Source organism: Oncorhynchus masou, chromosome 13 (genome assembly GCF_036934945.1).
Source record: "Oncorhynchus masou masou isolate Uvic2021 chromosome 13, UVic_Omas_1.1, whole genome shotgun sequence".
Taxonomy (NCBI): Eukaryota; Metazoa; Chordata; class Actinopteri; order Salmoniformes; family Salmonidae; genus Oncorhynchus; species Oncorhynchus masou.
Window position 1 is genome coordinate 90885309 of NC_088224.1, and position 24254 is coordinate 90909562.

The 24254-nt window shown below is 43.1% G+C and overlaps 2 protein-coding genes and 1 long non-coding RNA gene across 9 annotated transcripts in view; all 3 read right to left on the minus strand.

Annotated features, from left to right (window-relative positions):
- LOC135553206 (aldehyde dehydrogenase family 3 member A2-like) overlaps positions 1-4745 on the minus strand; it is a 33098-nt gene extending 28353 nt beyond the window's left edge. Inside the window, exon 1 of one of the 2 annotated variants that reach the window (XM_064985375.1) lies at positions 4467-4745. Coding sequence is in view for 1 of the 2 variants with exons in the window: in XM_064985376.1 (XP_064841448.1) it covers positions 4467-4482 (16 nt within the window). In the remaining variant the exon portion in view is untranslated. The remainder of the gene's footprint in view (positions 1-4466) is intronic. The other variant, XM_064985376.1, reaches the window with a different exon arrangement.
- A 235-nt stretch (positions 4746-4980) lies between these two features.
- LOC135553207 (aldehyde dehydrogenase family 3 member A2-like) lies at positions 4981-23400 on the minus strand. Of its 6 annotated transcripts, XM_064985380.1 has the most exons (13): positions 23273-23337; positions 23058-23076; positions 22604-22806; positions 22124-22252; positions 21626-21728; positions 18631-18716; positions 15362-15570; positions 14650-14767; positions 13136-13277; positions 12836-13002; positions 12058-12157; positions 11578-11816; positions 4981-5595 (listed from the first exon to the last, which is right to left on the minus strand). In XM_064985380.1, the coding sequence occupies exons 3-13, from the start codon at positions 22763-22765 to the stop codon at positions 5581-5583; spliced, it is 1470 nt and encodes a 489-aa protein (XP_064841452.1). In that variant the 5' UTR covers positions 22766-22806; positions 23058-23076; positions 23273-23337; the 3' UTR covers positions 4981-5580. The 6 variants fall into 6 exon arrangements, with proteins under 6 accessions (XP_064841452.1, XP_064841453.1, XP_064841451.1 ...); XM_064985381.1 differs by lacking the exons at positions 23058-23076; positions 23273-23337 and adding an exon at positions 23363-23400 and having other exon boundaries at positions 22604-22777; XM_064985379.1 differs by lacking the exons at positions 23058-23076; positions 23273-23337 and adding an exon at positions 23363-23393.
- On the minus strand, positions 10279-11566 carry LOC135553208 (uncharacterized). Its single transcript, XR_010457564.1, has 3 exons — positions 11515-11566; positions 11233-11299; positions 10279-10459 (listed from the first exon to the last, which is right to left on the minus strand). It is a non-coding gene; the product is annotated as an uncharacterized LOC135553208 (long non-coding RNA).
- Positions 23401-24254: the final 854 nt, after the last annotated feature.

A 24254-nucleotide genomic window follows, 5' to 3' on the forward strand; every position in this document is an offset into this window, starting at 1 on the left:
TCTGGGGGCCATCTGTAGAACCTCTGGAGGATCTGGGGGCCATCTGTAGAACCTCTGGAGGATCTGGGGGCCATCTGTAGAACCTCTGGAGGATCTGGGGGCCATATCTTTTCAGTCTCCTGAAGGGGAAAAGTTTTGTCGTGCCCTCTTCACGACTGTCTTCGGGACTGTCTTGGTATGTTTGGACCATGGCCGTTCGTTGGTGATGTGGACACCAAGGAACTTGAAACTCTCGACCCGCTCCAGAGGGCCATCATCAGCAACCATCTCTCCCGTGTTCCAATGGCACGTTGTGTTAGCTAATCCAAGTTGATAATTTTAAAAGGCTAATTGATCATTAGAAAACCCTTTTGTAATTATTACCTCCACCCAGCTGCCCACTGCACAGAGGCTAGGAAACACTGTCACTACCGATAAATCCACAATAATTGAGAATCTCAACATGCATTTTCTTTTTACAGCTGGCCATGCTTTCCACCTCGCTACCTCTACCCCGGTCAACAGCCCTGCGCTCCCCACAGCAACTCGCCCAATCCTCCCCTACTTCTCCTTCACCCAAATCCAGATAGTTGATGTTCTGATAGACCTGTAAAATCTGGACCCCTACAAATCAGCCGGGCTAGACAATCTGGACCCTGTCTTTCTAAAATTATCTGCCGAAATTGTTGCAACCCCTATTACTAGCCTGTTCACCTCTCTTTCGTATTGTCTGAGATTCCCATAGATTGGAAAGCTGCCGCGTTCATCCCCCTCTTCAAAGGGGGTGACACTCTAGACCCAAACTGCTACAGACCTATATCTATTCTACCTTGCCTTTCTAAGGTCTTTGAAAGCCAAGTTAACAAACAGATTACCAACCATTTTGAATCTCACCGTACCTTCTCCGTTATGCAATCTGGTTTCAGAGCAGGTCATGGGTGCACCTCAGCCAAGCTCAAGGTGCTAAACGATATCATAACCGCCATCGATAAGAGACATTACTGTGCAGCCGTATTCATCAACCTGGCTAAGGCTTTCGACTGTCAATCACAACATTCTTATTGGCAGACTCAACAGCCTTGGTTTCTCAAATGATTGCCTTGCTTGGTTCACCAACTACTTCCCCGATGGAGTTCAGTGTGTCAAATCGGAGTGCCTGTTGTCTGGACCTCTGGCAGTGTCTATGGGGGAACCACAGGGTTCAATTCTCAGGCCGACTCTCTTCTCTGTATACATCAATGATGTCGCTCTCGCTGCTGGTGATTCTCTGATTCACATCTATGCAGACGACACCATTCTGTATACATCTGGCCCTTCTTTGGACACTGTGTTAACTAACCTCCAGACGAGCTTCAATGCCATACAACTCTCCTTCCGTGGCTTCCAACTGCTCTTAAATGCAAGTAAAACTAAATGCATGCTCTTCAACTGATCGCTGCATGCACCTGCCCGCTCGTCCAGCATCACTACTCTGGATGGTTCTGACTTAGAATATGTGGACAACTACAAATACCTAGGTGTCTGGTTAGACTGTAAACTCTCCTCCCAGACTCACATTAAACATCTCCAATCCAAAATTAAATCTAGAATCGGCTTCCTATTTTGCAAACAAAGCATCCTTCACTCATGCTGCCAAACATACCCTTGTAAAAATGACTATCCTACCAATCCTAGACTTCGGTGATGTCATTTACAAAATAGCCTCCAACAGTCTTCTCAACAAATTGGATGCAGTCTATCACAATGCCATCCGTTTTGTCACCAAAGCCCCATATACTACCCACCACTGCGACCTGTATGCTCTCGTTGGCTGGCCCTCACTTCATACTCGTCGCCAAATCCACTGGCTCCAGGTCATTTACAAGTCTCTGCTTGGTAAAGCCCCGCCTTATCTCAGCTCACTGGTCACCATAGCAGCACCCACCCGTAGCACGCGCTCCAGCAGGTATATCTCACTGGTCACCATAGCAGCACCCACCCGTAGCACGCGCTCCAGCAGGTATATCTCACTGGTCACCATAGCAGCACCCACCCGTACCCGCTCCAGCAGGTATATCTCTGGTCACCATAGCAGCTCCAGCAGGTATATCTCACTGGTCACCATAGCAGCACCCACCCGTAGCACGCGCTCCAGCAGGTATATCTCACTGGTCACCATAGCAGCACCCACCCGTAGCACGCGCTCCAGCAGGTATATCTCACTGGTCACCATAGCAGCACCCACCCGTAGCACGCGCTCCAGCAGGTATATCTCACTGGTCACCATAGCAGCACCCACCCGTAGCACGCGCTCCAGCAGGTATATCTCACTGGTCACCATAGCAGCACCCACCCGTAGCACGCGCTCCAGCAGGTATATCTCACTGGTCACCATAGCAGCACCCCCCCACGCGCTCCAGCAGTATATCTCACTGGTCACCATAGCAGCACCCACCCGTAGCACGCGCTCCAGCAGGTATATCTCTCTGGTCACCATAGCAGCACCCACCCGTAGCACGCGCTCCAGCAGGTATATCTCACTGGTCACCATAGCAGCACCCACCTCACTGGTCACCATAGCAGCACCCACCCGTAGCACGCGCTCCAGCAGGTATATCTCACTGGTCACCATAGCAGCACCCACCCGTAGCACGCGCTCCAGCAGGTATATCTCATCCCCAAAGCCAATTATTCCTTTGACCGCCTTTCCTTCCAGTTCTCTGCTGCCAATGACTGGAACGAACTGCAAAAATCTCTGAAGTTGGAGACTCTTACCTCCCTCACTAGCTTTAAGCACCAGCTGTCAGAGCAGCTCACAGATCACTGCATCTGTACATAGCTCATCTGTAAATAGCCCATCCAATATACCTCATCCCCATACTGTATTTATTTATCTTGCTCCTTTGCACCCCAGTATCTCTACTTGCACATTCATCTTCTGCACATCTATCACTCCAGTGTTTAATTGTTATATTGCAATTCCTTCGCCACCATGGCCTATTTATTGCCTTACCTCCCTTATCTCACCTCATTTACACATGCTGTATATAGACCTTTTGACTGTAGTATTGATTGTATGTTTGTTTATTCCATGTGTAACTCTGTGTTGTTGTATGTGTTGAACTGCTTTGCTTTATCTTGGCCAGGTTGCAGTTGCAAATGAGAACTTGTTCTTAACTAGCCTACCTGGTTAAATAAAGGTTATATATTTTTTTGGGAGCATCAGCATTTGTGGGTTTGATTACAGGCTCAAAATGGCCAGAAACAAATACCTTTCTCCTGAAATTTGTCAATCTATTCTTGTTCTGAGAAATGAAGGCTATTCCATGCGTGAAATTGGCAATAAACTGAAGAGCTCGTACAACGCTGTGTACTACTCCCTTCACAGAACAGCGCCAACAGGCTCTAACCAGAATAGAAAGAGGAGTGGGAGGCCTCGGTGCACAACTAAGCAAGAGGACAAGTACATTAGAGTGACTAGTTTGAGAAACAGACGCCTCACAAGTCCTCAACTGGCAGCTTCATTAAATAGTTCCCGCAAAACACCGGTCTCCACGTCAACAGTGAAGAGGCGACTCCGGGATGCTGGCCTTCTAGGCAGAGTTGCAAAGAAAAAGCCACATATCAGACTGGCCAATAAAAAGAAAATATTAAGATGGGCAAAAGAACACAGATACTGGACAGTCTATCTCCTTTCCCAGTTTCATCAACAGTTCTGAATTCACGCTGCTCCAGATGCATAGGGCGTTGTACCTAATAAAGTGACCAATGTATCTATAGACTATAGTTGAATCTATTACCTCAGGAGATGGTACCATTCAGCTTGTCTGGGGATGACAAAGGACTTCAACAAAGTCAAAATAGAAAATGATTGGAAGGGGCCTCTTTGCTGTTAAATTAGAGACATAAATAAATGACTGTTGTGCCTTGCAACTACTTTAAACATGTGCAGCTGTTGCACTAACAAAGCAAACGCTGATTTGGCATACAATTTAAGACTGTAAACATTATACAACGTAATGTAAACGCTGTCTGACTTCATATAGAACAAATTGCACTTGAAATGAACATTTCTTTAAAGTTGCAAAATAAATGCATATTTTCACTTTTTTCTGTGACAATCACTGAAATAGTTAATTTATTCATCTTTTAAATGCAATATTTGAGATTTTATGTATTTCTATCAAGTCAAAACAGGAATTTCTACTCAAAGCAAAGGTTGTAAAAGTATGCTAGACATTTATAGAATAAATCATATCTAGTTTGATGATTCTGTGACAAAACGGTGAATTAGTTATTGATTTGTACATTTTTAAATGACTTTTGTCTGAAGAATGTCCGATTGTGTAAATATAAAAAATGCCTTTAGAATTATTAGTTTTGTTGGTTGTCAATCCTAAAACGGTATACAACTGAAGTAACAGTGTAATGAACGTTGTAATTACTCTGATAGACTACATACAGTACTTTGTCTGTTAGATACATCTAAACAATTGTTCCATACTCACACGTGAATGAAAGCATCAATCTGGAGCAACAATACACGAAATCAATGATCCCGATTTATCCAAGTAGTGAAATCACCGCTGGCAGTGTAAAATAAAGAAGGTATCAGAAACGTTCCTATCCTGTGCAATAAAAAAAATAACCAACGAGGTGAACCAAGTTATGCCACCGTACAACAGTCTGTCCTTGTTCCTGCCTCACTGACGTGACCGTGGGAGGCACATGGCTGCACATTTAACGTTTATCGCACGAGGCTACGGGGGGTATCGTTTACCCCATCAGACGTCACTAATAACTAGGTAGCCCGTAGACGTTTTTTTTTGCATTTATACAAATGGAAAATTGAGCTACGAAATGGCCATATGGTTAGTCCTACAATATCACAGAATTTTATTCATGAAGTTACACTAGTAAAATAACAGAATGTTGTATGAAATGTTTTTTTTTTTGTGCTAAATATACATTTTTTTGTTGTTGTTAAAAAGTGACATCAAAGAAGTGTAATAAATACCCATAAACAAGATAACTTTTTATTTGAAATGAATAACTCTTCACGGTCTTATTATTATTATATATTATTTCACAGCCAAGCCTAAATGTCATTTTAATATCTTAAATAAAAAAACTGATCATCTCATTGTTAATGTTAATAAGACGGTATATATAGGCGGGCAACTTTTCTTTTCATACCAAACATAAAGTACTGTTGACATAATCAGTATAAAAACTAGTACAACATGAGGCACATTCTTTACATTACACAACAGTTGCACTCCTTTAGGGAATTCCCAGGAATAATGCAAATGCATGGTACTCAGTCTTCCATTGAGGTTAGAATCCATTTGCAACAGTGCAACAGAGATGAAATGTGTAGGACACGATACGAGATAAAAAAATAACCTCAAATATACAGGTTTACTCATAAACACCTCTAAAATGATTAATGGTTCATAACCCTTGTTTTAAAAACAGTTAAATAATTGTGATTTAAAATTAACTATTGCAATTTTGCAATGTTTATGACTGACACTAAGACATAACTGTTGCCCCAGCACGACAAGTCTAAATCAGGGTCCAAGATGGCGGAGCCTCACGTACAGTTTCCCCACATCAGCATCACCGCAGGAACCTCTGCAAGAAACACAAGGCACAGAATGTCTCCCATCATCACTTTTCACAAACAGGACAACAATGAATATGACAATCAACAGGGGCACGGCAAACTACAAAAACAGATATGTGTAGAGGTACCAGAGGACCCAAAACAAAGGCCTTATTTAGTGAAGGGGAATGCATGCTGGGTAATTAAAGGGGGCTGTAGATCATGTTTCTAGTGTTGTGTGTTTAGATTTCCTCAACAACACCAAACATTGTCTGATGGAGACAAAGCCATTCTTGTGCTGGGAGCACAAGGGTTCTGTCCACAATGTCAACCTATTCCCTATATCGTGCACAACTTTTGACCAGAGCTCTATGGGCCCTGACCAAAAGAAGTGCACTATGTAGGGAATAGGGTGTAATTTGGGACGGACACCATTCTATGGAGCTGTGGGAGTTAAGAGAGGGAATGTTCGCATAATGTATCTTGCCATCTCTGTGAAAATGTACTTTCCAGGATGGATTCAAGAGACAAAATAGAAGCAGTTAGCATTTAGACACACAAATAGCTAATTGAAAACAATAGCTGGGAATCTTTCGAGATAATCATTTAAATCGTATTAATAAACTTTTTTAATTTGGAAAAAAAATTTAAAATAGAACAGTTGACAACATAAACTACGAATATTAGAAAAAAAAACTTATTCGGCCAACAAGCTGCAGTTCGCTACACTCGCATTAACATCTGCTAACCATGTGTATGTGACCAATAACATCTGCTAACCATGTGACCAATAACATCTTCTAACCATGTGTATGTGACCTATAACATCTGCTAACCATGTGACCAATAACATCTGCTAACCATGTGTATGTGACCAATAACATCTGCTAACCATGTGTATGTGACCAATAACATCTGCTAACCATGTGACCAATAACATCTTCTAACCATGTGTATGTGACCAATGACATCTGCTAACCATGTGTACGTGACCAATAACATCTGCTAACCATGTGTATGTGACCAATAACATCTGCTAACCATGTGTATGTGACCAATAACATCTGCTAACCATGTGACCAATAACATATGCTAACCATGTGACCAATAACATATGCTAACCATGTGACCAATAACATCTGCTAACCATGTGTATGTGACCAATAACATCTGCTAACCATGTGTACGCGACCAATAACATATGCTAACCATGTGACCAATAACATCTGCTAACCATGTGACCAATAACATCTACTAACCATGTGTATGTGACCAATAACATCTGCTAACCATGTGTACGTGACAAATAACATCTGCTAACCATGTGTATGTGACCAATAACATCTGCTAACCATGTGTATGTGACCAATAACATCTGCTAACCATGTGACCAATAACATATGCTAACCATGTGACCAATAACATCTGCTAACCATGTGTATGTGACCAATAACATCTGCTAACCATGTGTATGTGACCAATAACATCTGCTAACCATGTGACCAATAACATATGCTAACCATGTGACCAATAACATCTGCTAACCATGTGTATGTGACCAATAACATTTGATTTGAGTATGAGTCCGTTAGTGGGACACACAACAAACTTCTATGTCAGCATCCTAAATGGCACCAGTTTTTAATCAGTGGTTTAGAGAGCCAATGGCATCCTATTCCCTATGTAGAGCACTACGTTTGACAAGACCTTGGTCAAAAGTAGTGCACTAAATAGGGAATAGTGTGCCATTTGTGATGGACCCGATATCTCCTCTCTCTTCCTTGGATCACCGGTCACTGAGAGGTTGTCGTTATTTAAACCAGCCAGGACCGAGACGCTCCAGTCCCTCCCTCTGCCCTCACACAGGCCACTATGGTATTTAAGTAGGAGGGGCTGTAGTGACCGGCCGAGCAAGGACAGGGATCTATTGTGGGGAACTAAACTGTTTCGTAGTATCCACTTATGGGATATGTCCAGAATGGCACCCTATTCCCTATGGCACCCGATTCCCCTTTTGACCAGGGTCTGGTAAAACGTAGTGCACTACATAGGGAATAGGGTGCCATTGGCTCTCTGAACCATTGATTAAAAACTAGAGCAGGAAGGCCTATTAGCAAACTCAGTCTGAACCCCCCCCCCCCCCCTGAAAAATAAGGGAACAACAGTTACCAGGATATATATTTTGAAATCTGAGTTTATAGTTTGGGGCGGCAGGAAGGCTAGTGCTTCGAGCGTTGGACTAGTAACCGAGAGGTTGCTGGATCGAATCCCTGAGCTGGCAAAGTACAAATCTGTCATTCTGCCCCTGAACAAGGCAGTTGTTCCCTGGTAGGCCGTCATTGAAAATAAGAATCTGTTCTTAACTGACTTGCCTAGTTGTGTTGCAGTGTCTTGCATCCTCCGTTTTACATCTCCCAACACTTAGAGACGTTTTGATCAACTAAAACCCTGTGATTGGAGGCTTATTGACCAAATGTACATGGCACCTTGGGGATATGGTCTAATTACCATTGAAAAAAACATTTTGGAAATGTGTTTTAATTCATGTTGTTATCCCCTCAGACAAAATGCACATCTTGTTTGACATATTATTTCAAATAAATATTTAACCTGTACTATAGTCTATCTGACCAGTACTATAGTCTATCTGACCTGTACTATAGTCTATCTGACCTGTACTATAGTCTATCTATCTGACCTGTACTATAGTCTATCTGACCTGTACTATAGTCTATCTGACCTGTACTATAGTCTATCTGACCTGTACTATAGTCTATCTGACCTGTACTATAGTCTATCTATCTGACCTGTACTATAGTCTATCTGACCTGTACTATAGTCTATCTGACCTGTACTATAGTCTATCTATCTGACCTGTACTATAGTCTATCTATCTGACCTGTACTATAGTCTATCTGACCTGTACTATAGTCTATCTACCTGTACTATAGTCTATCCTGTACTATAGTCTATCTGACCTGTACTGTAGTCTATCTGACCTGTACTATAGTCTATCTGACCTGTACTATAGTCTATCTGACCTGTCTACTATAGTCTATCTATCTGACCTGTACTATAGTCTATCTGACCTGTACTGTCTATCTGACTGACCTGTACTATAGTCTATCTGACCTGTACTATAGTCTATCTGACCTGTACTATAGTCTATCTGACCTGTACTATAGTCTATCTGACCTGTACTATAGTCTATCTGACCTGTACTATAGTCTATCTGACCTGTACTATAGTCTATCTGACCTGTACTATAGTCTATCTGACCTGTACTATAGTCTATCTGACCTGTACTATAGTCTATCTGACCTGTACTATAGTCTATCTATCTGACCTGTACTATAGTCTATCTGACCTGTACTATAGTCTATCTGACCTGTACTATAGTCTATCTGACCTGTACTATAGTCTATCTGACCTGTACTATAGTCTATCTGACCTGTACTATAGTCTATCTGACCTGTACTATAGTCTATCTGACCTGTACTATACTATAGTCTATCTGACCTCTATAGACCTGACCTACTATAGTCTATCTATCTGACCTGTACTATAGTCTATCTATCTGACCCTGTACTATAGTCTATCTGACCTGTACTATAGTCTATAGTCTATCTGACCTGTACTATAGTCTATCTGACCTGTACTATAGTCTATCTGACCTGTACTATAGTCTATCTGACCTGTACTGTCTATCTATCTGACCTGTACTATAGTCTATCTGACCTGTACTATAGTCTATCTGACCTGTACTATAGTCTATCTGACCTGTACTATAGTCTATCTGACCTGTACTATAGTGACCTGTACTATCTATCTGACCTGTACTATAGTCTATCTGTACTATAGTCTATCTGACCTGTACTATAGTCTATCTGACCTGTACTATAGTCTATCTGACCTCTATAGACCTGTACTATAGTCTATCTGTACTATAGTCTATCTATCTGATCTGTCTATCCTGTACTATAGTCTATCTGACCTGTACTATAGTCTATCTGACCTGTATAGTCTATCTGAGTCTATCTATCTGACCTGTACTATAGTCTATCTACCTGTACTATAGTCTATCTTGTACTATAGTCTATCTATAGTCTATCTGACCTGTACTATAGTCTATCTGACCTGTACTATAGTCTATCTGACCTGTACTATAGTCTATCTGACCTGTACTATAGTATCTGATCTGACCTGTACTATAGTCTATCTATCTATAGTCTACCCTGTACTATAGTCTATCTGACCTGTACTATAGTCTATCTGACCTGTACTATAGTCTATCTGACCTGTACTATAGTCTATCTGACCTGTACTATAGTCTATCTGACCTGTACTATAGTCTATCTGACCTGTACTATAGTCTATCTGACCTGTACTATAGTCTATCTGACCTGTACTATAGTCTATCTGACCTGTACTATAGTCTATCTGACCTGTACTATAGTCTATCTGACCTGTACTATAGTCTATCTGACCTGTACTATAGTCTATCTGACCTGTACTATAGTCTATCTGACCTGTATATAGTCTATCTGACCTGTACTATAGTCTATCTGACCTGTACTATAGTCTATCTGACCTGTACTATAGTCTATCTGACCTGTACTATAGTCTATCTGACCTGTACTATAGTCTATCTGACCTGTACTATAGTCTATCTGACCTGTACTATAGTCTATCTGACCTGTACTATAGTCTATCTGACCTGTACTATAGTCTATCTGACCTGTACTATAGTCTATCTGACCTGTACTATAGTCTATCTGACCTGTACTATAGTCTATCTATCTGACCTGTACTATAGTCTATCTGACCTGTACTATAGTCTATCTGACCTGTACTATAGTCTATCTGACCTGTACTATAGTCTATCTATCTGACCTGTACTATAGTCTATCTGACCTGTACTATAGTCTATCTGACCTGTACTATAGTCTATCTGACCTGTACTATAGTCTATCTGACCTGTACTATAGTCTATCTGACCTGTACTATAGTCTATCTGACCTGTACTATAGTCTATCTGACCTGTACTATAGTCTATCTGACCTGTACTATAGTCTATCTGACCTGTACTATAGTCTATCTATCTATAGTCTACTGACCTGTACTATAGTCTATCTGACCTGTACTATAGTCTATCTGACCTGTACTATAGTCTATCTGACCTGTACTATAGTCTATCTGACCTGTACTATAGTCTATCTGACCTGTACTATAGTCTATCTGACCTGTACTATAGTCTATCTGACCTGTACTATAGTCTATCTGACCTGTACTATCTGACCTGTACTATAGTCTATCTGACCTGTCTATCTCTATCTGACCTGTACTATAGTCTATCTGACCTGTACTATAGTCTATCTGACCTGTACTATAGTCTATCTGACCTGTACTATAGTCTATCTGACCTGTACTATAGTCTATCTGACCTGTACTATGTACTATAGTATCTATCTGACCTGTACTATAGTCTATCTGACCCTTACTATGGTCTATCTGACCTGTACTATAGTCTATCTGACCTGTACTATAGTCTATCTGACCTGTACTATAGTCTATCTGACCTGTACTATAGTCTATCTGACCTGTACTATAGTCTATCTGACCTGTACTATAGACCTCTATCTGACCTGTACTATAGTCTATCTGACCTGTACTATAGTCTATCTGACCTGTACTATAGTCTATCTGACCTGTACTATAGTCTATCTATCTGACCTGTACTATAGTCTATCTGACCTGTACTATAGTCTATCTATCCCTGTCTATCTGTCTATCTGACCTGTACTATAGTCCTGTACTATAGTCTATCTGACCTGTACTATAGACTGACTGTACTATAGTCTGACCTGTACTATAGTCTATCTGACCTGTACTATAGTCTATCTGACCTGTACTATAGTCTATCTGACCTGTACTATGGTCTATCTGACCTGTACTATGGTCTATCTGACCTGTACTATAGTCTATCTGACCTGTACTATAGTCTATCTGACCTGTACTATGAAGGCAGCCATGGCAGAGAACAGGGCCAGTAGCGCCATGCGTCTGAGCTGGCGCAGGTTGACCCGCTTCAGGAGGAAGAAGCGTGCCCAGCCCAGCTTCTTCGCCGTGTGCGGCGGGTAACGCATGGCGTTGGCGTCCTCCAGGTTGAGCTTCTTAATGAGACAGGCACGCAGGTGGCTGAGCTGGTCAAAGCCGTGCTGGCTGTGGTAGCGTCCCATACCACTGTTACCTTGGGGAAGGGAGGGAGGGAGGGAGGGAGGGAGGGAGGGAGGGAGGGAGGGAGGGAGGGAGGGAGGGAGGGAGGGAGGGAGGGAGGGAGGGAGGGAGGGAGGGGAGGGACACACACACACACACACGTCAGGTACTAACAAGGGTGCCATTTAGACACACACATAACACACATATCAGTATCATATATGTGTGTGTGTGTGTGTGTGTGTGTGTGTGTGTGTGTGTTGGTGTTAACTTACCCACCCCTCCGAAGGGGAGAGCACTGACAGTGAAGTGGACCAGACAGTCATTGGCCACTAGGGCCCCACTAGAAGTCTCTGCTATCACCCTCCTGATCAACTAGAGGTGGAGGGAGGGAGGAGGAGAGAGAGGGAGAGAGAGAAGGAGGGAGGTAGAGAGAGGTGGAGAGAGATCGAGAGAGGGGGAAATAGAGCGAGAGAGGGGGAGAGAGGGTGAGAAGGGGGGAGAGGGGGAAAGAGGTGGGGAGAGGTGGAGAGAGGGAGGGAGAGAGAGGGAGGTGGAGAGAGGGAGAGAGAGAGGGAGGGAGGGAGAAAGGGAGAGAGAGAGAGGATAGAGGGAGGGAAGTGATGAGAGAGGGAGACAGAGAGGGTGGGAGAGGGAGATAGAGGGAGATGGAGAAGGAGATAGAGAGGAGAGAGGGAGGTGTCGAGAAGGATGTGGAGAGAGGGAGGGATGTGGAGAGAGGGAGGGTGGGAGGTGGAGAGAGATGGAGGGAGGTGGAGAGAGAGGGAGGTGGAGAGAGGGAGGGAGAGGAAGCGAGAGAGACAGAGGGAGAGAGAGAGAGGGAGGGATGTAGAGAAAGAGGGAGACAGAAAGGGAGAGAGAGGAAGCGAGAGAGAGACAGCGAGTCAGAGGGAGAGAGACAGAGAGACACTAACTTAGTATTTAACGTAGGTCATAAGTCATATTCATTAATATGGATATGTTTCATTAGTTAAAGTTTCATTAGTTTAATCTTACAGACTTTAGCTTTGATTTGACTTCTATGGTCTTTACCTTGTTGTCAGGAGAGAACACGTAGAGGGCCAGAGGCTTCTCTCTCTCATTGATGAACTGTATAGCCTCGTCCACTCCACTAACAGTGACAATGGGGAGCAGGGGACCAAAGATCTCCTCTTGCATCACCTTGGAGCCCCCTGTCACGTCCTTCAGCACCGTGGGGGCTGGACACGCGCACATTGAGAAATAACACACACAGTGAGCAGAGGGGCAGGGGGGAAAGGGGAGGCTCGTGAATACTACAAACTTGAGAAATAACACACACACACACAGCCAAAAGGGGCCTCGTTATCGTACCTATATAGCATTGTGACTGGTCGCTGTCTCCTCCGATGGCCACTGTACTCCCCTCGAGCAGTGACATCACCCTCTGGAAGTGGCGCTGGTTAATGATGCGTCCATAGTCCTCGAAGGACTTTGGGTCGTCCGTATAAAACTCCTAACACCAGCCCAAAGGTAAAATACACTATTGCGAATGATCATTAAAATGCAGATATAGGGCCTAGTGAAAGTCTGCACCCTCTTGAATGTTTTGGAATTATATGGAATTGTACTTTTTTTCCTCTATTTACCATTATTGTGGTGGCAGCATCATGTTATGGGTATGCTTGTCACCGGCAGGGACTGGGGAGTTTGTCAGGATGAAAATAGATGTGAAAAGAGCAGAGCCCAGGTAAAACGTTTGAGGAAAACCCCACCTCAGTCTCTAGAGTTGTATTTTTCTACGGGACAACTAAACAAATGTTTATGCAAAAGCAGGGTCGAGTCCTGAGTGGTCAAGTCTCAGTTCGGACATAAATCTGCTTAAAATAAAAATCAGAGACAAGGTTTAAATAAAACTGTCCATTAATGATCCCCAACCAAATGTACTGAACCTGAGCAATTTTGACACCAAGTATTAACTCAGGGGGTTGGATTTATCCAATTATCATACTTCAGTTTTTTTTCTTCTTAATTTGGAAAATGTTTTAGAATTTTATTTTTTACTTTAAAAATGTGGAGTAGGATGTGTAGATATGTTGGAAAACACATGTAAACGTGGAGTAGGGTGTGTAGATATGTTGTAAAACACATTTAAATGTGGAGTAGGGTGTGTAGATATGTTGTAAAACACATTTAAATGTGGAGTAGGGTGTGTAGGTATGTTGTAAAACACATTTAAATGTGGAGTAGGGTGTGTAGATATGTTGTAAAACACATTTAAATGTGGAGTAGGATGTGTAGATATGTTGGAAAACACATGTAAACGTGGAGTAGGGTGTGTAGATATGTTGTAAAACACATTTAAATGTGGAGTAAGGTGTGCAGATATGTTGTAAAACACATCTAAATGTGGAGTAGGGTCTGTAGATATGTTGTAAAACACATTTAAATGTGGAGTAGGGTGTGTAGATATGTTGGAAAACACTTTTAAATGTGGAGTAGGGTGTGTAGATATGTTGTAAAACAAGTTCAAGGGGGTGTCGACTTTCTATACAGGCACTGAGTGAATTACAGCTGCTGTCAACTTCTTTAAGAACAGGGGGGTGGCAGGGAGCCTAGTGGTTAGAGCGGTGGGCCAGCAACCGAAAGGTTGCTGGATCGAATCCCTGGGCTGACGAGGTAAAAAACTGTCATTCTGCCCCTGAACAAGGCGGTTCAACCCACTGTTGACTTCTTTAAGAACAGACGTGACATAGATCTTAGTTGCCAGATAAAGGTTCTGTATGAGTGGTCTGGAGTCAACACCAGTTCTGAGCTAACGTACCACTCCTTGTACTCTGTGTAAGCCCCATTCTGCCCCATTTCTATTCAACTTATTTGTATAATACCGTGATGCATTTCCTGATCTCCTCCACCACTCTGTCCTGGATGCTGGGTTCACACAGGATGTAGTCTGGGGCAATGCACGTCTGACCACAGTTCACAAACTTGCCCCAGGTGATACGCCTGGGGAAACACAGAGGAGTAATGGGCTTCTCATAAAGTATGAAATGGTCTTTGAGCTGTTCTCATCTGAGTAAGTATGAAATGGTCTTTGAGCTGTTCTCATCTGAGTAAGTATGAAATGGTCTTTGAGCTCTTGCAGTGACGCTGCCCACATTATACAATTTCCAAGATTTTAGATGACCAGGGACAAAATGACACAGATTGAATAACTCTCAAGGAATATGGGGCAGCCTGCCACTAACCGGCATGCAACTCTGAGGTCTAAAATTCCCTATCGGAGTGCTTACGGCTAAAGTTAAAATTCCCTATCGGAGTGCTAACGGCTAAAGTTAAAATTCCCTATCGGAGTGCTAACGGCTAAAGTTAAAATTCCCTATCGGAATGCTAACGGCTAAAGTTAAAATTCCCTATCGGAGTGCTAACGGCTAAAGTTAAAATTCCCTATCGGAGTGCTAACGGCTAAAGTTAAAATTCCCTATCAGAGTGCTAACGGCTAAAGTTAAAATTCCCTATCAGAGTGCTAACGGCTAAAGCTAAAATTCCCTATCGGAGTGCTAACGGCTAAAGCTAGCTCTATGGTATGAAGTTACTGACCGGCATGCAACTCTGAGGTCGACGTCCTTATCGATGTAACAGGGGCTCTTCCCCCCCAGCTCCAGGGTCACAGGGGTGAGGTGTCGGGCTGCGGCCTCCATCACCAGTTTACCCACAGTGCTGTTCCCTGTGTAGAAGATGTGGTCGAAACGCTGACGCAGCAACTCCTGGGTCTCTGAGACACCCCCACACACTACAGGGTACAGCTCCTGGAAAGACCCAGGAAAATAAGGATTTCAGTTAACTACAGGGTACAACTCCTGGGTCTCTGAGACACACCCACACACTACAGGGTACAACTCCTGGGTCTCTGAGACACACCCACACACTACAGGGTACAGCTCCTGGGTCTCTGAGACACACCCACACACTACAGGGTACAGCTCCTGGACACACACACACACACACACACACTACAGGGTACAGCTCCTGGGGAGGACACACACACACAAACTTCAGTTTCCTCTCACCATGAACTACGACACAAGAGGGTTTGAAATGAGAATTTAAAGGAAACACAGTGGCCTTCAGACAGGATTCACACTCCTCTGCTTTCCCCAACATTTTGTTGTTACGGCCTGAATTTAAAATGGATTAGATTAACCTACAAAAAAACAACAACAACAACAACGCCCTACAATGTCAAAGTGGAAATATGTTTGCTCTAATTTTTTTACTGATTAATAAAAAATGAAAAGCTGAAATGTTTTGAGTCAATAAGTATTCAACCCCGTTGTTATGGCGATGCCTCAATAAGTTTAGGAGTAAAGCCTTGCTTAAAAAGGTCACGTGATATGTTGCATGGACTCACTCTGTGCGCAATTGTGTTTAACATGTTTTTTGAATGACTACCTCATCTCTGTACAACACATATTCAATTATCTATGAAGTCCCTCAGTCGAGCAGTGAATTTTAAACACAGATAATACCACAAAGACCAGGGAGGCTTTCCAATACCTCGCGAAGAAACTACACTTTGGATGGTGTATCAATACACCCAGTCACTACAAAGAAACAGATGTCCTTCCTAACTCAGTTGCCGGAGAGGAAGGAAACTGCTCAGGGATTTCACCATGAGACAAATTGTAATTTTAAAAAAGTCAGAGTTTAATGGCTGTGATGGGAGAAAACTGAGGACGGATCAACAACATTGTAGTTACTCCACAATACTAACCTAAATGACAGAGGGAAAATAAGGAAGTCTGTTCCAAAACATGCATCCTGTTCGCAACAAGGCACTAAAGTAATACTGAAACAAAAATGTGTTAAATCAATGTAACTTTTTGTCCTGAATACAATATGTTTGGGGCTAATCCAATACAACACATGACTGAGTACCAACTCTCCATATTTTCAAGCATATTGGTGGCTGCATCATGTTATGGGTATGCTTGTAATCGTTAAGGACTGGGGAGTTTTTCAGGATAAAAATTTAACAGAATGGAGGTAAGGACAGGCAAAATCCTAGAGGAAAACGTGGTTCAGTCTGCTTTCTACCAGACTCTGGGAGATTAATTCACCATTCAACCTCTAATAATCAAACCTATCTTGAGTCTCTGTCTGGAGCCAGAAACAAACTCTTGTTCAGGGAGAAAAAAGCAAAAAATCGACTAACTAGTGAATGCAAAGCAAAGAGCCACAGGCAGTACCCATTATGTATTGCCCACCCCCAAAGTTCTTGTTGTTCGGAATAAATTCCATTATGATTTTATATATCGCCCATGCAAATGGCCGAATGTATTGTATGTTGTGGTTTTAAAACACAAGGCCAAATCTACACTGGAGTTGCTTACCAAGAAGACAGTGAATGTTCCTGAGTGGCCGAGTTTTGACTTAAATCTGATTGAAAATCTATGGCAAGACATGAAAACGGCTATCTAGCAATAATCAACAACCAATTAGACAGAGCTTGAGGAATTCTGAAAAGGATAATGGGTAAAAGTTGCACAATCCAGGTGTGTAAAGCTCTTAGAGACTCACCCAGAAAGACTGTAATCGCTGTTAAAGGTGCTTCTACAAAGCATTAACTCGAGGGTGGGAATACTTATGTCAATGTGATATCTGTATTTCATTGTCAATACGTTTGGAAAAATGTTTTTTTTAAAACATGTTTGCACTTTGTCTTTATGGGGTGTTGTGTGTAGATGGGTGAGATGTTTTTTTATATTTAATCCATTTTAAATTCAGGCTGTAACAACAAAATGTTTCAACAAGATATAAGTATAACATGTGTAACGTAAGCAGAATATATACAGGGTCAGTTTAGTACCATATTAACAATGTACAGGGATGCTGGAGTGATGGAGGTAGATATGTAGAGGGGGAAGATGACTATATACAGGGTCAATACCATATTAACAATGTACAGGGATGCTGGAGTGATGGAGGTAGATATGTAGAGGGGGAAGATGACTATATACAGGGTCAATACCATATTAACAATGTACAGGGATACTGGTGTGATGGAGGTAGATATGTAGAGGGGGAAGGGGACTATATACAGGGTCAATACCATATTAACAATGTACAGGGATGCTGGAGTGATGGAGGTAGATATGTAGGGATACTGGGTGATGGAGGTAGATATGTAGAGGGGGTGACTATATACAGGGTCAATACTATATACAGGGTCAATACCATATTAACAATGTACAGGGATACTGGTGTGATGGAGGTAGATATGTAGAGGAGGAAGGTGACTATATACAGGGTCAATACCATATTAACAATGTACAGGGATGCTGGAGTGATGGAGGTAGATATGTAGAGGGGAAAGGTGACTATATACAGGGTCAGTTCAGTACCATATTAACAATGTACAGGGATACTGGAGTGATGGAGGTAGATATGTAGAGGGGGAAGGAGACATCAGGTTATGTGATAAACAGAGTAGCAGGAGTATACAGTATATGATGATCGTAAGTGTGTGTGTATGTGTAGAGTCAGTATAAATGCATATTATGCGTGTGTGAGCAGATGATGGAGTGTGTGTTTGTGTGTGTGTGTGTTGGAGTGACAGTGTGTAGGGGCCATGTGAGTGTGCGTAGAGACAGTGCAAAAAAATAAGAATAAAATACAATGGACACCTCAGATAGTTCGTGTAGCCATTTTGTTAGCTATTTTGTTAGCTATTTAGCAGTCTTATGGCTTGGGGATAGAAGCTGTTCAGGAGCCTGTTGGTGTAAATGTAGAATAGGTCAAAGGGTTTCTGAAGGCTGTGTAAAGGAGTAAACATGCATCTGATAGGGATTTGAAGCTAGTGAAGTGACCTTGTCCAGGTAGAGTGGGAGCAGTTCCTCCATGACCTTGGCTGAATGAGAGCTGACCTCTGACGGCTTAACCACAGCAGCATTACCTGAGGGATGGATGAGGGAGGGATGGATGAGGGATGGGATGGATGAGGGAGGGATGGATGGAGAGATGGGATGGATGAGGGAGGGATGGATGAGGGATGGGATGGATGAGGGAGGGATGGATGGGATGGGATGGAGAGGGATGATGGGATGGGATGGAGGGAAGGATGGATGAGGGATGAGGATGAGGAGATGGGATGGAGAGATGGATGGATGAGGGAGGGATGAGGGATGGAGAGATGGGATGGAGAGATGGATGGATGAGATGGGATGGAGGGAGGGATGGAGAGATGGGATGGAGAGATGGGATGGAGAGATGGGATGGAGGGAGGGATGGAGAGATGGAATGGAGAGATGGGATGGAGGGAGGGATGGAGAGATGGGATGGAGAGATGGGATGGAGAGATGGGATGGAGAGATGGGATGGAGGGAGGGATGGAGAGATGGGATGGAGAGATGGGATGGAGAGAGGGATGGATGGATGAGGGAGGGATGGAGGGATGGATGGATGATGGATGAGGGAGGGATAGAGGGATGGATGGATGAGGGAGGGATAGAGGGAGGGATGAGGGAGGGATGGATGAGGGAGGGATGAGGGAGGGATGCAGAAGAGAGGTGGTATTAGACAGTGAATGTGTAATCATAACAACGTTATGTGAGGATTCTGTGTTATGCACTACCATATATATTACCATATATGTGATTGAATATGATCTGCTGTTGGCTTGTGTGGATGTATGTGTTATGCAACATAGCTGACTCGAGACATTGTTAACAGTTTCAGGGCCATGGGCCTTTCTCGTGAAATACAGAATAACATAAAAACGGACACATACAGAACGTAGTGTTGGGAACAAACGGTCTTTTGTTAGAAAACAGGAGCCAGGTGGTGCGTGATAACTGTATCAAGAATGGGCGCATAGATATTCTACACAACTACAACGACTGACCACTGAAGCGCCCGGGGGCTGGGACCAGCTCGTGCACCAACAATCAACGATAGGCTGGGTGAGTTTAAACCACGCCCAGTCTCTACTCTGACAGGCCGGCTCGGAAGCAGGAATGACTTCTGTCAGTATATTATAATATCTTTGTCAGGAACAAGTCAGTTCTCTGTTTTGCCCTGCGAGGTGCGACAGAGAGCCCGTATATGAGAAAATTAGCATTTACCACTTATTGCTTAGCTAATAAAAAATACATAGCATACAATCGGTGACTCAGCGGCATACTTATCCTGATACCAGATTTGATTGACGCAACCCTTAACAGTTACAAGACTGTGTTAGCTCATTGTTAGCATGCTGAGGTAAAGCCTAGGCATTAGCTCCATGTTATCCTGTTGAGGTAAAGCCTAGGCATTAGCTCTATGCTAGCCTGCTGAGGTAAAGCCTAGGCATTAGCTCTATGCTAGCCTGCTGAGGTAAAGCCTAGGCATTAGCTCTATGCTAGCATGCTGAGGTAAAGCCTAGGCATTAGCTCTATGTTATCCTGCTGAGGTAAAGCCTAGGCATTAGCTCCATGTTATCCTGCTGAGGTAAAGCCTAGGCATTAGCTCTATGTTATCCTGCTGAGGTAAAGCCTAGGCAATAGCTCTATGCTAGCCTGCTGAGGTAAAGCCTAGGCATTAGCTCTATGCTAGCCTGCTGAGGTAAAGCCTAGGCAATAGCTCTATGCTAGCCTGCTGAGGTAAAGCCTAGGCATTAGCTCTATGTTATCCTGCTGAGGTAAAGCCTAGGCATTAGCTCTATGTTATCCTGCTGAGGTAAAGCCTAGGCATTAGCTCTATGCTAGCCTGCTGAGGTAAAGCCTAGGCATTAGCTCTATGCTAGCCTGCTGAGGTAAAGCCTAGACATTAGCTCTATGCTAGCCTGCTGAGGTAAAGCCTAGGCATTAGCTCTATGCTAGCCTGTTGAGGTAAAGCCTAGGCATTAGCTCCATGTTATCCTGCTGAGGTAAAGACTAGGCATTAGCTCTATGTTATCCTGCTGAGGTAAAGCCTAGGCATTAGCTCTATGTTATCCTGTTGAGGTAAAGCCTAGGCATTAGCTCCATGTTATCCTGCTGAGGTAAAGCCTAGGCATTAGCTCTATGCTAGCCTGCTGAGGTAAAGCCTAGGCATTAGCTCTATGTTATCCTGCTGAGGTAAAGCCTAGGCATTAGCTCTATGTTATCCTGCTGAGGTAAAGCCTAGGCATTAGCTCTATGCTAGCCTGCTGAGGTAAAGCCTAGGCATTAGCTCCATGTTATCCTGCTGAGGTAAAGCCTAGGCATTAGCTCTATGCTAGCCTGCTGAGGTAAAAGCCTAGGTATTAGCTCTATGCTAGCCTGCTGAGGTAAAGCCTAGGCATTAGCTCTATGCTAGCCTGTTGAGGTAAAGCCTAGGCATTAGCTCCATGTTATCCTGCTGAGGTAAAGCCTAGGCATTAGCTCTATGCTAGCCTGCTGAGGTAAAGCCTAGGCATTAGCTCTATGCTAGCCTGTTGAGGTAAAGCCTAGGCATTAGCTCCATGTTATCCTGCTGAGGTAAAGCCTAGGCATTAGCTCTATGCTAGCCTGTTGAGGTAAAGCCTAGGCATTAGCTCCATGTTATCCTGCTGAGGTAAAGCCTAGGCATTAGCTCTATGCTAGCCTGCTGAGGTAAAGCCTAGGCATTAGCTCTATGCTAGCCTGTTGAGGTAAAGCCTAGGCATTAGCTCCATGTTATCCTGCTGAGGTAAAGCCTAGGCATTAGCTCCATGCTAGCCTGCTGAGGTAAAGCCTAGGCATTAGCTCCATGCTAGCCTGCTGAGGTAAAGCCTAGGCATTAGCTCGGGGAGCTAACACAAGTTTCCAAGTCTCAGGCAAGGTTATTCATCAACGCGAGCATCGTTTACACACAGAACCACCTCCATTACGTTTTCTACTACAGTACCTGCAGCAATAGCCGCGACCAGGGGCTGGAGGGTCACTGCCCAGGGATAGTTCCAGGCCCCGATGATGAGGACCACTCCCAGAGGCTCTGGCTGGATGTATACCTGTGACAAGACGTAGACTGTGTTTTTAATCTAAGATCCCCCCTCCTTCATATGTTCTGTAGGGGTGGCAGGTAGCCTAGTGGTTAGACAGTTGGGCCAGTAACCGAAAGGTTTCTGTATCGAATCCCAGAGCTGCCCCTGAACAAGGTAAAGCCTAGGAACCCACTGTTCCTCGGCCGTCATTATAACGGACTGGCCTAGTCAAATGAAGGTTACATCTTTTAAAAATGTAAACGTTCTATGTTGTATTTTATGTCCTGTAATGAGATTACAGGACATAAAAATACATTTAGGTGGAAACAGACAATAAGGTCCGATGGGCCCTGGTCACAAGTAGTGCACAATATAGGGAATAGGCTGCCATTTGGGACTCTACAATGTTTATCTTGTCTTACCTCGTCTAAGATGGTGAGGAGGCTCTTCTCTACAGGTCGAGGGGCAGCCCATTCTGCTAGCCTCTCCACAGCCACGTCGATCTCCCCTTCCAGACCCAGGGTCTCAAACAACTCTGTGCTGTGTTCAGTCTGCAGCAGGTCAAGGACACACCATTACACCAATCAGTCAGTCAGACAGTCATATTTATATAGCCATTTTTACAAAAACATTGTCACAGAGTGCTCTACAGTAGGTTAACACATAGTTATAAGTGGGTTATAATTAGATGTCCAGACTACATATTAACTTATTCTAAAAACTACTTATAAACCATTTTACAACCCTCTTAAAGGATACCTTTATGTAAATTGTAAAATTAAACTCTCAAATGGTAACCTATTCCCTTTATAGTGTGCTACTTTTGACCAGGACCCAGGGCTCTAAAGTAGTGCAGTATAAAGGGACTAGGGTGTAATTTGGGACGCCACTCCAACGCTCACCTTGTTAAGGTCCTTATTGACAGCGTCTGCAATGTCCTTGCGTCTCTCTGTGATGAAACGGTGCAGGTTCTTAAGCTGGTGAACTCTGAACTTCAGGGGTTTCGACATACCGGTCTGGAAGGCCCTCCTTGCCCTCTCCACCACCAGCTGTTCCCGAGACATACTACTACCGTACTGGGTCAAGGAGTGGTAGAACAGGGACACTAAGGAAATGCATTATTGGGTTAGTAGCTAACGTTACATGTTGTGTGCTACCGAGGTACAGTGTGTGTGTGTGTTATCAACACGGAGATAAGGATGCCTCTCTTATATTTCTACTCGTACATAACCATAGGGTAGGAATGTCAAAGTGTATTCATTAAAGCCAGTAGCCTAATAGGAGGAATCAACAATAATGCAAAAGTATATGTCTATGTGGTAGTAATACACATTATTATAAGGCAAGGATCTTTACCAGGATATTGCTGTAGGCACTCGATTCCAAAACAACGCCTAGCATTAAGAGACTGTATAATCCTGGAGTTTTGCCATTCAAATAAAAGGGCTGAGCTACTAGCCAACGTTAGCTAAATGGCTAACAGCTAAAAAAAACAACAACAACATTGAATTACAGAACCGTTCATATTCGAAGGCAACTAAAATGGCAAACCCAGATTTTCATAGCAATACCTTGTAAATCAGCAGAGAAATTTGGTATATTTTTTGAACGAACGTTTGCACTTCAGTTGACCCCAATAGTGCAACACTGTAGCATCTCACCTGAGTACAGTAGCTTTCGTCCTGTTATCCGACAAAATTATAACAGTAACACCACGTCATCGGAGGGGGAAGGGCCACCACAGCGAACACTATGGCGGTTGGTTAAGCAATATGTCAATCCAACTCGAGAAGCAAGGTTTGTCAAATGACAAGTGTAGATCGTTTGACTCTTGCCCATTTGGGAAGTAGGCGCCGCCTATTTGATGGTGGCCACAGATGATAGAACAAAGAGACAGATGTTTCACCGGATGTATAAATCTGTAGCATCCGGTTGGAATTTTCATTCCCAAATATGGTGAGAGGACGAAGCCCAGTCAGAGAATAAGAGGCGAAGAGAGAGGTTTCACTCTCACCAAAATCGAAAATAAACCCAATGCGTTTCTACAGTAGCTGTGCGTAGGTAACATAATCGAGGAAGACAAGGCAGAAAAGAATAAGCTATACAACCTAGGTGTTGTGATAATTGCGTTGTTTGCTCTATAACCTGTTAGTTCATATACCTTGCCACCGTGATATATAGGCCTAGACAATAAGACACTGTGGCAGAATAAATTCAACCACACCTTTGTTTAATCACAAAACCAGAGAGCAACAACTGTCTGTTGAAGTCCACAAAGCATATTCCATGTAACAAACAATTTTGTGATGTTACCTGCCTACATATAGACTTGAAATCATTGGCCACTTTAATAAATGGAACACTAGTCACTTTAATAATGTTTACATATCTTGCATTACTCATATTATATGTATATACTATATTTTAAAGCATCTACTGCATCTTGCCTATGCTGCTCTGTCATTGCTCATCTATTTATTTATATTTTCTTATTCCATTCCTTTACTTATATGTGTGTGTATTAGGTATTTGTTGTGGAATTATTAGATAATA

Coding starts and splice junctions, on each gene's coding strand:
- LOC135553207 (XM_064985381.1), bottom strand. CDS start 22,765: ATGTCTCGGGAACAGCTGGTGGTGGAGAGGGCAAGGAGGGCCTTCCAG. Junction 13,278..14,649: donor AGATCAGGAAATGCATCACG/GTATTATACAAA, acceptor GGCTGGTGTTAG/GAGTTTTATACGGACGACCC. Junction 11,817..12,057: donor TCTCCCCTTCGGAGGGGTGG/GTAAGTTAACAC, acceptor CCCTTCCCCAAG/GTAACAGTGGTATGGGACGC.